The sequence below is a fragment of the Solanum tuberosum genome, unplaced genomic scaffold, assembly GCF_000226075.1.
Source record: "Solanum tuberosum cultivar DM 1-3 516 R44 unplaced genomic scaffold, SolTub_3.0 scf00092, whole genome shotgun sequence".
Lineage (NCBI taxonomy): Eukaryota > Viridiplantae > Streptophyta > Magnoliopsida > Solanales > Solanaceae > Solanum > Solanum tuberosum.
Window position 1 is genome coordinate 40,337 of NW_006239019.1, and position 12,514 is coordinate 52,850.

General features: G+C 34.4%; 2 protein-coding genes across 3 annotated transcripts; both read left to right on the forward strand.

The window, feature by feature from the left end:
• The first annotated feature begins 6,103 nt into the window (after nucleotides 1-6,103).
• Nucleotides 6,104-8,445, forward strand: LOC102584731 (trihelix transcription factor ASIL2). Of its 2 annotated transcripts, none has more exons than XM_006347601.2 (2): nucleotides 6,104-6,943; nucleotides 7,892-8,445. In XM_006347601.2, the coding sequence occupies exons 1-2, from the start codon at nucleotides 6,317-6,319 to the stop codon at nucleotides 8,297-8,299; spliced, it is 1,035 nt and encodes a 344-aa protein (XP_006347663.1). In that variant the 5' UTR covers nucleotides 6,104-6,316; the 3' UTR covers nucleotides 8,300-8,445. The 2 variants fall into 2 exon arrangements, with proteins under 2 accessions (XP_006347663.1, NP_001412303.1); NM_001425374.1 differs by having other exon boundaries at nucleotides 6,153-6,943; nucleotides 7,895-8,443.
• A 294-nt stretch (nucleotides 8,446-8,739) lies between these two features.
• LOC102585257 (thioredoxin-like protein CITRX, chloroplastic) lies at nucleotides 8,740-12,271 on the forward strand. Its single transcript, NM_001425373.1, has 4 exons — nucleotides 8,740-9,182; nucleotides 9,679-9,801; nucleotides 11,497-11,577; nucleotides 11,802-12,271. The coding sequence occupies exons 1-4, from the start codon at nucleotides 8,976-8,978 to the stop codon at nucleotides 11,916-11,918; spliced, it is 528 nt and encodes a 175-aa protein (NP_001412302.1). The 5' UTR covers nucleotides 8,740-8,975; the 3' UTR covers nucleotides 11,919-12,271.
• The last annotated feature ends 243 nt before the right edge of the window (nucleotides 12,272-12,514 follow it).

Genomic DNA, 12,514 nt, shown 5'->3' on the forward strand with positions numbered 1-12,514 from the left:
AGCAACAGAACCCCCCCCCCCCCCCCCTGCTACCGCAAAGCATTAGCCTTCCAGTGTGTGGGTTGTGCAGCCCGTGACATGGCTACAATCTCCATATGCGAGGCTCCTGCTCAAACTGTTGTCAGCTAAAGAGGTAATTACAACTGAGGAAATTAGAAAAAAATGTTGTAACCTTAAAAGTTTGGAAGGATATGAATTGTTGTTGGAGAAGGATTAAGAATGATAGAAGAATACTTACCCTATTAAAAGTGTCTATTTTACCTTTATAAACCAATGTAGGTCTTGCTGAAGAGAAGAACATGGATATCCGATTTTTCTCTCTTCCGAAGGGCCGTGGTACTCTCACTATATCGTTCCCATCTCATACATATTCCAAAAAAGCCCACCTTATAAAAAAAATGACGCATACTCAAGAAAGCCTCTATGAAATCAACTGTCATAGTAGATGACATTCAATTCTGAGAATCTAAATTGGGTTGAGTCAGAGGTTGCCCCGGAGGAAGAGAATTCTTGTGACCAATGCTACTGCTTTACAAATGATTAAGCACATACCAACTAGACTAATTAAAGAATAAGTATATGAGTTGATTTGTCAAGAACTTGATCCAAAAAAAAAGTGTGGTTGATTAGATTTGTTCTGCCTTATTGTCCTGCTACCAGGTTGTAGTTGAGTAATCTCATACCAACTAGATTAATTCGGGGAAAACCATCTGAGTTGATTTGTGTTTGCATATGTTACAGTTAGAGTAGATTGATTTGTAACTCACTGCTTTATAATTGATTGATCATATGCCAACTTTGACTAATTTAAGGACACCTGAGCTTATTCACCATGTTTGCATATATTGTGGTTAGATTTGGTTGGTTTCTGCATTTTTAAAAACTAAACTCCACTTATTGTTCCTTCTTAGCAATCCTTTTCTTGTTTGCTCCTACGAGAGAGACGGTGTGTGTGCGTTGTTGAATGAACATCCCTATACCTTTCCTTCCATTTGAGTTCACACTGGTCTGGGTTTCTAGTTCATTCTACAGTCTTAACACATATATAACAAGAGACAGTTCTATATTGACACAAAACTGATTTGACATGATAAGTGTACATAGAGGTAAGTTGTGTGTAGACTCAGTACTGTTATATCTGGGACTAGTTTTCTATACAATTCACACATATTTTGCAGATTATTCACAATTTTCTGTTTAACATTTTCAGCTACAGAGGCAATTTATAATGCATTTGTACCTCGTAACCTTGAAGAAATGCTTTTTGGTGCATCTAATATCGGAGCCATGTCTGCTTTTGCATGTTATTTGAGTAATTTAATGAGTTATTATCTTTCAATCTTCCTGCTAAAACAGGAGTTCAGCAGAAGCATCAAGACTAACCTCTATTTGTTTCTGTTTTCTGATTCAGGTGAAAAAAAGTCCTATTGAAATGAGTAATAATGAGTTTGCTATACTAGTTTTTGAGGCTAGACTAATTGAGTAAAGATCCCCTCCACTGTAGTGTAAGGCATGGGTTTAGATACCATCCAAGTAACCTTTACTTGACAGTCCTCTGCGCTTGATCACCTACTCAGCTAGATGATTCTATTTCTTATTCATATATAGATTAAGATGTTATTAGGTAAGGGAGGACTTTGACTCCGATCCCTCCCCTTTCCAACTTATCAAAACTTCATTGAAGTTTCTTCTACTCTTTTGTCCAGACTATAAACCTAATCAGACAAGCACTACAATAAGGTAAGCTTTTGATGGAGAAAAGATCTCCTCCGCCCACATAATATCTTTGGGTTGATCGTCAGTCCTCACGTGTACGTGAAAAGTCGGCAATATATGTGGAGAATAGGGGAAAAGGTGAGTGAGTGGAAAAGCCTAAAAGTGAGCAGCTAAATAAGTTGGAATGACGATAGCGCATTCTCTAGTGGGCAAAACAAGAGAAAATCCATCATCAAACAAAACAAAAAAAGAAAGAAAGAAAGAGCTCTCATTAGATAAGTAATAATCTTCAAAAGTTTTCTCAGAGATTACTGCATTGGATACCAACTTTCTTTTTTAATATCACTGTAGCACTTCAGTTTACAGTGCTTTTTGTTTGGTTTATATGCAGTAGTATATTTCATCTTTGCCATAACAATATTGAAGGTAGAAAATAACTATACTTTTCAACAGTTAATTTTAAATCCAAGCGACACGTATCTGAAATAGTTACGAATGCTTTTGCAAAGTTAACAAATCTTTGCATCTCTTAAGTGGATGATAATATGCTTTGTCAAGTGCTCATTGATACTCCAATACTATAAAGTGACATATCTCATTTCACAAAAAAAATTAAAAAGAAAAACAACGACAGGCTATATTCGGTACTTGTTATTTTGCTGGTCCAATATTTTTTTGGTATTATTATTTCGTATGTTATATACACTAATTCGATTAATGTGAATTCTCATCACATACAAAAATAATAACATGCTCAAAGTAGTGATGTAGTCCCACAAATAGATATGGAAAGAGTGGTGTGTATACAATTTTACCCTTATCTTGTGAAGGCAGACATATAGAACCTGACTCAAGTAAAACATATAAAAACAAGTATGGAAGGGAAATATAGTATTGAAGAAACCGTACTAAAAATTAAGGAGAAGTGAACAATAACAACAACAAATAATACGGTAATCAAAGCGAAGGAACAACACATAATACGGTAATTGAAACGTAGGAAACAATACATAATAAGAAATATAAAAACGTAATAATAATAATACTGAAAAGATAAACTTGATTATCAACTAACCTTCTATCCTAATCCTCAACCTTTACATCCTCCTATGATCATGTCCTTAGTAAACTACAAATGTATTATGTCTTGTTTGATTACCTCTCTCCAAACTTCAAACCCACATAACCAACCTTTCATGTTTCCTCACGAGGGCATTTGTACATCTTGTATTCACATCTACTAACCATCTCAATCTCACTTTTCTCATCTTGCTCTCCACGAAAGTCATTCTCATCTTATTCTGAAAAAATCTACATCACATAAAGTCCGTCAAAAATGAAACCCTCCGTATCAGATTTTTTTTTTTTTTAAAGATTCAAACAGAATACCGCTTAAGGATAAAAAGATTCTATTAGTTTAACTACATCTATTGATCGTACTGGTCCAATTATCTTAAATTCATGTTGTAAAACTTACTAAAAAAGAAAAATACTTTTAAAATAGTTGTTTTTTTTATTTTGAAAAATAATTAAAAATGAAGAGTTTATTTTTATTTTAATTATGAATATAGCACGGGATGGTGTTTGATAAAATGAAGTGGGTGACAGTCCCACGTGAGTGACCACCAATTTATAGGTGGATGTCATGGTTGGCTTCATATCAACGCTAACAGCCAAAAGATATATGCCCAATACCATATTTCACAAAACAAAAGTCACAAAACTAACACTATACATATTCACTAAAAAGATAACACTAACAAAAAGTTGGAAGAAAAGTTGGATTACCATCATTAACTCATTTGACAAAGTTAACAACATTTCCCCTATCGTTTCGTTAGGCACTATGTCTTGCCCTTTTCCTCCATTTTCCATCTCTCAATACTATTTCCTCATCAATAATATGATAGCAACCCAAAGACGTTTATAAAATTTATAAATAAGCGAGAGACTGACTAGATGGAGGGAGGATAAAAAGAAAATTTTAAAGTTAAATTATTTTTAATTATAATAAGATGACAAATTAAAAAGAAAAAAAGTGTTACATAAAATGTAACGGAGGGAGTATTAAATATGTATTCAAGTAGAAAGCACATTGGTATAATGGTATTGTATCTATCTTTTTCTTTCCGCCTATGTAAAGTGTAGTTATAGTGATTAGTAAGATTCTTAGGAAATAGTTAAGTATTTAAAAGTAATTAAATAGGATGATTAAGATATGCCGCGTCCATTAAAAATGTTTACACAGTCAGAGGTGTCGAATGAAACCTTGATTCGAGTATTGCAATATGAAATGAAAGTGGTTCAATAATATCTTTAAACAATCCAATAACAAGATTTTCTTATGTCACTATGAAATTCCATGATTCTCCTTAATGCATAAGAATCCTAAAGTTGACAACCTTTTGAAACTACAAAGAGTTGTTCTTAACCCTACACTAACCACTTTCTCTCCTCTTACTAGGCCACTCCAACCTCTTTTTTATTTTTTCTAAAAATAATTGTTTTAGGCACAAATCGAAATTCGATGAATTATATGCCTATTTTTTTGGGTCACTTAAAAATTAGGTTATGAACTCACAGTGTGAGCTAACCCACATATTAAGAATTGTGCTTGTACTCCTAGACTAAAGAAGAAATTTATCGCAAGGCATAAGTTGGTCACCTTGAACTTATGATATTGTATCTCATCTCATAAACATTTTTGGTTTGATTAATTTCTTACAATTTTATCATACTTTGTTTTTTTCATTCTCTGAAGCTGACTCAAAAGTCATAAAGGTATTTTTTTTTAGTGATTCAAAGTCACAAAGGTAGGTTGGAGGCAGAGGTTGCTAACCATCTAAACAATTTTTATTTATATTTTTTGTAATACTCTTTGTAAATATAGGGTACTTGAGATTACTCTACTCCAAAAGCTTATATATCTGAATATGATAGCTCGTAAAGATATGATACCTGAACTAGCTCATGACTCATGAGGACAAATAATGAATATCGATCCATTCATCAACTAATTTGCTCTTCCTAAAACATTACTGTTAATTATCTTTTTATATTTTTTCGTTATTTGTTCTTTTCTTTTTCTATGTGAAAGTATTTTTAAATTTATGTTTCTCGTAAATTATTTTTTATATAAGAGTGTTTATCAACATCTTTTTACCAACCATTGTTATCTATTTCAATAATTAATATTACTTCCAATCCGAACATATAACTCACTTATTCATATAATCAATTTTAACATCTAATAAGTACACACTATTAGTTTCATTTCATTTTCATGTGACATTCTTTGACTTAACACGATATTTAAGAAAAAAAGGAAGATTTTTTGAATTTTGTGGTTTAAAATAATCTTTTACATATTTGGGTGGTTACAAATCACTTTATTAAGGACAAAAGGAGAAATTCATAGTTATATTGTTTTTTAGTAATAGTAAGGTGTTATTTTGATGCTAATCTGAAGCTGTGATGATTGAGCAAACTTTGGACTTGACCTCAGGTGAAACTGTGAGAGCCCCGTACAGGAAAAGATTACAGCTAGCCAAAAGCCTGCAAAACCTGATGTGGTTGGTGCGCGGCTCCCATTGCACAACAGGTCCTTAGCCAATGAGATTGTGTTACGTTTTTGTGCTCATCCTATAATATGTCCATCTACACATATCACAAAGCAAGTTTTTGCAAAATAGAATTCTCAAAAAGCAAAAACCTCTCTCAACGAAATATTGCTCAAGAACAGCCGCAGGACTTGATAGAGTTGTCTTTCGTCTTAGCTGTTGCTAGAGCTTGTATTTTCAGTGAGAAATCTCGTAAGATATATTCCTAAGCTATAAAGGAACTAGAGTAGTGTTTCCTGTAGAACACAACAAAGATTAGCTAGAGTTAGCTATGTCGTGTTCTGAAAAAGTCTAGATCGACTAGAGCTAGTTGGTTTAGTGGGCAATAGAGTTATTGCTTAGTTGTTATTGACAGTAGAGTTACTATAGTAAGGGGGAAGGGATTAATGAGTTTTAATTCCTAGGTTACAAGAGTTTGTAATTTGAATTTTTGCCCTGTTTTGAGTGAAATGGAGTTTGGTTGAAAATCCTGTGAATACAGGTCGTGGTTTTTAACCTCCCTTGAACAAGGGGGTTTCCACATAAAAATTGTTGTGTACGTTTTACTTTGTCACTTACTTTCTACATTGATATTTTGTCACTGAGTGTCACATGACCTGGTCCAATAATCACTAGTGGACGCATACATTTCATCATAAGGTGATATTCTTTTTGAAACAAATCAAAAAAAAGTATCACATAAAATGGGACGGAGGAGAGGGAGTACTATTTTTGAACTTGATTGATGATTATAATAAGCAATAACTTTCAATTAGCTAAATCAAAATGGTCTCTAAAACCCACTCTAATTAATTAGCTATTTTGCTTCACCTTTTTCTCCCTTTAATTCTAGTGGCTTGACCTCCATCATTTCCCCCTCCCCTTCTTTCTACCACTAATCCCTTCTCTCCCTATGTCTTTTTCTTACAGGTCTCAAATATTGCTAGCGGCTAAGTAAAACTCATTGGAAATGAAAGAGGATTATTAGCTAGTTAATACTAATGGATAAAGAAGCTGGAAATCATCATCATCATCAAAATCAAAATCATGGAATTTCTAACAAAGATGAATTCTCACCAAGGATTAAGCCGCCGCAAAATTACCATGTTGCCACTGGAAACAGTGATAGACTGAAGAGGGATGAATGGAGTGAAGGAGCAGTTTCGTGTCTTCTCGAAGCTTATGAAGCTAAATGGATACTCCGTAACAGAGCTAAGCTCAAGGGACAAGATTGGGAGGATGTGGCCAAGCACGTGTCGGCGCGTGTCAATTCAACAAAATCCCCAAAAACTCAGACGCAGTGTAAGAACAAAATTGAATCTATGAAGAAGAGGTACCGATCGGAATCCGCAACCGCCGCCGATGCTTCTTCCTGGCCGCTCTATCCTCGCCTTGACCTTTTGTTACGTGGAAATAATGCGTCCGCGGCTTCCTCTTCGCTAATTCCGCCGCCGCTTCCGCCAGCTGCGCCGCCTAATACTAATTGTGTGATTGATGCCGTGGAACCAACGCAGCCGCCAATAGTACTACCTCCACCTCCACCTCCGCTCCCGCCGTCGCCGGCTTTGCCTATTGGGAATGGTGATCAGAATTCGCATGGTTCTAATGGTCTTGACAGAGGAATAAAGGTTAGTCGAGTATATATTTGCTTAATTTGATTGTTTCAATTTTTAAAATAATTTTAACTAACTTTCGTTCTTCACTATTTTCAATTAAAAAAAATTAATTTTTAAGTTCAAATAATTATGATCTTTCCTTTTTGTTCTGATTTTCATTTACCCATTTTATATGTGAATTCAACGGACAATCGAATAGGTAAATGAGTTAGTTTTTTTTAAAATTAAAATATAATCGATTAGTAGTTGAAATAATTGTGTAAGAAAAGAGATTAAGCGTATGGTTTAAATGATAATTTTTGCATAATAGGTAAGAGAGCTCAATATAAGGGATTGGACTATGAAATATTGCCGGTAGTTTGGTATGCGAGATAGGATGAATAAAAATATTTTATGGATTAAAATAACAAATATGAATTGTAAATAAAATAAATGACAAATATAAGTCATTATTTTTCTACAATAATATATGCTTTACATATATAACTACATACTAATGAACAAACGTACGTTTAATAGTGAAAAAAACATACTCTACATTATAATATGTAAAGTTTTTAATTAGAACTCTCATATTCGAGTCATGGCATTAAGTTGACTTCTATAGGGAGTGTTAAGAGTTACCTGATATAATTTGAATTAGTATGAGTCCTCAAAGGCGATATTGAACTAGCAAGTGAAAAACCAAAATATAACGAAACTAACAAAATACAATCAATATAGGTTGTGGTGTAGTAATGAAACTGTTTCACTCGTAATTAGAGGTTTCAATTTTGAGTCCTGAGTATGGAGAAAATTCTGTTTGGAGCGTCACCTCTAAATGAATCATGTAGTACGCTCCAATGCGAGCTTCGGACACCCGAGTGAGAAAAAAAAACTAAAAAACACTCGCAGCTTTATAAATTGTACACCATCTTCTATAATAATGAGCATGAAACTAAAGTTGCCTACTTGTGTCAGCAGGAAGACATATTAATGGACGCCAAATTATCGGACAATGCAGCAGCAGCAGATCACAAAAACGCAACGGCTACAAATAGCAGCAGCACGCCAGCACTGTACAGCGACAACAAGAGCAAGTCAAAATTGAGATCAAAGAATAAGCGAAAGAGGGCCGTGGAAGGGTGGGAGATCGGAGAGAGCATACGTTTGCTAGCTGAAGTAGTGGTAAGGTCAGAGCAAGCACGAATGGAGACGATGAGAGACATCGAGAGAATGAGAGCAGAAGCTGAGGCCAAAAGAGGAGAAATGGATCTTAAGAGAACTGAGATCATTGCCAACACTCAGCTTGAGATTGCTAAGCTCTTTGCTAGTATTACCAAAGGATCAGTTGACTCTTCATTGAGAATTGGAAGAAGTTCATCATGAGCTAGAAAATAATAATACTACTCTAGCTAGCTGTGGAAATAGAAATAACCTTGTTATCATCTTTTAATTTGATGATATCCTTCTTGACCCAGCCACTACCTGGACATTTTATTTAGATTACTAATAATAATTAACTTCTATTTCCATTTTCTGGCTGATTGTATGTTGAAGGACTTTACTATATCACTTCTCCCTTTATCAATCATATATGAAAAAAAGAAGATAAAGAGGAGTAAAATTAATCCACCATATATCAACTATATTATGTCTCAATCTTAAATTCTAAAACCAGCTATCTATCATAATTTGATATATTTGAATTATCGAACCGAAATAGTAAATTTAGATGCTTCAATTTATTTTCTTAATGATAAAAAGATGTTTATAATCCGAGCAATCCCCTCTTATTTAAATAGGCATCACAATCTGTTTATCTCTTCATTGTTTGGTTAAACATAAAAGGTTTAATAAAATAAAGAAGGTTTAAATTGTGTGATTTTAATTTGAACATACCCAAAATGCCCTTGGTTTTGTACTATTTCCATTTCGTATTTTAACCTTATCTTTTTGTCTCGTTAACCCCTATAGGAATTTTGGCTATCTCTTTGCTCCTTAAACCCAAAACAGAGTCTCTCTTCCTGTGTGTCACTCCGGCAGAGCAGATAAAGCTATAAGAATGCAAGCTGCCAGTCTCGCCTTTCACCCTCCGGCACTCCATACTTCACCTTCTTACTTCTCCTCCAAACTTCCCCATCACCTCAATTATTCACTCTTCTCACACACTCCTCCAACTTCCACACTATCTTTAACCCAAACACTGTCCAGAAAATCCATTTGCCAACCCCGAGCTGTTGGAAAATATGTCAGGGAGGATTATCTTGTGGTATGTTCCGATTCTTTGTTGTTGGTTGTTCAATTTCAGTTAGTTTCTCAATTTTAGTTTAATTTTTCCGAATTTCGGCTATTGGGTTTTGTTCGTCTGTTGGGAACCTTTAGAAAGTTCGAATCAATTTGGTAAGTTGGACGTATGTGTTGCTGAAATTACAATTACAATTGAAAAAACAAAATGAGGCACGGAGATTTAAGCCCAGTGCAACAAAACTTTTCACCGGTGTAGTAGTAATCTTCTTGACGAATTTTGGCTATTGGGTTTGCTTATCTGCTGGGAACTGAAATTCATATCAATTTGGAAATTTTATGTTGTGGATAAGCTTTGTTTGTTGCTGAAACTGGAACAGTGGTTAAACAAGAGCAAAAAGGAACCAGACTAGGCGACTGTTTTAGAGGAATTCATCTGTTATTTATTTTTTCAAGTGTGGTTTTGTCTGCAAGGTTTTGCTAATTTCAATTCATTTTCCCCTAATTATATGGGATTGCAGAAGAAATTGTCTGCCAAAGAGATTCAAGAACTGATAAAGGGAGAACGGAATGTGCCACTGATTATTGATTTCTATGCCACTTGGTGTGGTCCTTGTATTTTGATGGCTCAAGAACTTGAAATGGTAAGTTTGGATTTTACACGAAAATGTCTTAAGCATTTCTTTAATCTGCTATTGATGGTTTAATGTAGTTCAAAGTGGGATTGTTGGATCAATGCTCTAGAGGATTCGTACCGTGGTTCGAATCAAGTTGGTTATTTAAATTGGTCAATTTTCCGGTTTGCAGAACCATTTGGTTTGATAATGACTCCATCTTCTAGCTCCAATTCTTAATTAGTTGGGGTTGGCTATAAAATTAGAGTATTCCATCATAGTTTGATCATTTTTTAGCAGTCCGCCAACCTATGCAACTTCTTGTATATCTGGGTTTAGGACATGCTATGTTTGTTAAGCTTACATATTGGGGCGGGGGTATCTTTTTGCTCCAGTAATGGTCAGAAATTGTTTTAAATGCTTAAAATCACTGTTGCTATATATGAGGAGAAAATCTAGAGAAGGGTAGAGGGGTGGGTCCATTATCCCTGAATTTCTAATGTTGTGGAAAAAACATTGAAGTTCCAAGTGGAGATTTTCTATCAACGTGAATGATATAATGTGTTAGACCTGATAACTCTATGAATAAAGCACGATTCGTCAATCATTTGTGGGATAATCCTTTTAAACTCTAGGGACACCTTATGCTTGTTGCTATGGTGTATTTGAAGATATAGCAACTCTGAGGGCCTACATTCAATTGTTGAAAAGATAGGGATAAATCTCAGGTGATTATGATACTCACATGGTTGTTTTATCCTCAATCTTCTGTAACTCACTTGCTTGGAGAAAAAACTTGTGTTGACCTTTTCCTCCGTGTTTATTGTTCCTGTGAGAAATGGATATAAGTAGACAGAGTTGGATATGGAGATTTTAGTGATTTTCAATTTTCCTAGTTGCTTATTCAACAATGTCACATTAATGGTGGCATAGATCGTCCATTATTCAGTGTCAATATGCGGAATGGTAATAAGCAGAGAGTTTGTCGTAAATGGATGAGTGCTGCTATGTGGTGAAGGAATACTATTAGCTGAAGAGCAACTATTTTTTTTGCAAAAACTTTAAAAGTAAAAGTTTGTAATTGATAAGTTTTAAGTAAATTGAGAAGCTATGAATAATGAAGTTAAAGTCTGCCGTCTAGTAACTTTTACCTATTTATTATTTGGAGAAAAGATTGACATTGATCTTTCTATAGTTAAAATGTGTTGTCCTAGCGGAATTTGTCTATCATAAATTGCAAGTCACAAATCGACAATCGTAATAAAAGGATTGTATTACTTCTAGGCCTTTATAAGTTTATTTTTCTTGGATAGGCGTAACGAGTAAGTTCCCCTCTCTTAGTGTGATTGCAAGATTGGAGATCCTCCAGTCTAATTCAAGTATAGCTGATATCTTTGAAAAGAGAAGGAGATTATTTTGTAATATTAGAAGTATACTTTTGTCTTTTGGTGTAAAGAGAGTCTCACCTTATGCATGTATATTTGGGATAGTAAGTTGGATGATTGTAAAAATGAGACACAACCAACTATAAATACTTTTTGGCACAATCTTGGTGTATTTATTATGAAATATATTCCACTTAACCCCACCCACACACAAAAGTCCTCCTCAAAATCAGTAAGTCAAGTTTCGTTTGAAGTAGTCTGCTTGGAGTTTAGTTATATCTTGCTATGCACAGTTGGTTATCTTTGCTAACGTCAAAATTGTTCCAATTTCATCTGACAGCTTGCTGTGGAGTATGAAAACAATGCACTTATTGTGAAAGTGGACACAGATGACGAATACGAATTTGCACGTGACATGCAGGTACAACCTCTTACCATCATTCTGCCTTGAATCAAAATTTGTTCCTCTTTCAATACTATTAACATTTTTTAAGAGAGTTCTGTTTTCTCTCGTCATTTGTGAGTCGTGAGTATACTTATCATTATTGGAATTCCTTGCTTTCATCACATATTTCATAAGTGCATGCTATTGTCTTTCAAGAATTTGCAAAGGTGACTGTTACAACTGAAATAATCTCCTCTCAGGTTCGTGGACTACCTACATTGTATTTCATAAGTCCAGATTCAAGTAAGGATGCTATCAGAACTGAAGGGCTCATCCCGATACAAATGATGCGGGACATCATTAATAATGATTTATGATGAATAATTCTGTAGGTTCTTTGTTAGTGGAATCCTTTGCTCTTTGCTGTAGTTGTCAAGCTGCCTTTTATTCGTTCGTAGTGATGTACCAATATGTGGATCTCAATATAATTCTTTAGCAATTTCTTTCTGAAGTTCTCAGGCTTGGTATCTGCCTAGCAGTGGTAAGAGTTGTAACACAAATTTTGCACTTGGAAACAGTTAAAACAAGTAGTGCAACAAACTGCAATTTCTGATGTTTAAACAGAAATGAATGTTTAAAATCGTAGAACTCCTCTACTGTTATGTACTCCAAATGTTCTCAATCTAGATGCTGTGAAGTCTGATATTGATTAAAGGTTTGATAGTCTGATCTTGAATTATAAACTTGAACATTGGTTTAAGGAATTTATAGTTAGATATCGAATTTATTTAGCTTATATGCCATGAAAACTTCCACAATAGTCGTAGAACAAATAATTTGGATTCCAAATGATGCACAAATAAGTTGGGAGTTTTGGAAAAAGTTGACATATATTTTCTACCTCTATAATTTAGGTGTTAAATCTTTCTTTTTATCCTTTTCAATTCCCAGATTTGGACAAATATTTCATAAT

Bases quoted from the DNA above. Each gene is read 5' to 3' on its own strand.
- LOC102584731 (XM_006347601.2), top strand. From the start codon at position 6,317: ATGGATAAAGAAGCTGGAAATCATCATCATCATCAAAATCAAAATCAT. The intron at 6,944-7,891 runs GTTAGTCGAGTA...TACTTGTGTCAG, and splicing joins GTCTTGACAGAGGAATAAAG to CAGGAAGACATATTAATGGA.
- LOC102585257 (NM_001425373.1), top strand. From the start codon at position 8,976: ATGCAAGCTGCCAGTCTCGCCTTTCACCCTCCGGCACTCCATACTTCA. The intron at 9,802-11,496 runs GTAAGTTTGGAT...TTCATCTGACAG, and splicing joins TGGCTCAAGAACTTGAAATG to CTTGCTGTGGAGTATGAAAA. The intron at 11,578-11,801 runs GTACAACCTCTT...ATCTCCTCTCAG, and splicing joins AATTTGCACGTGACATGCAG to GTTCGTGGACTACCTACATT.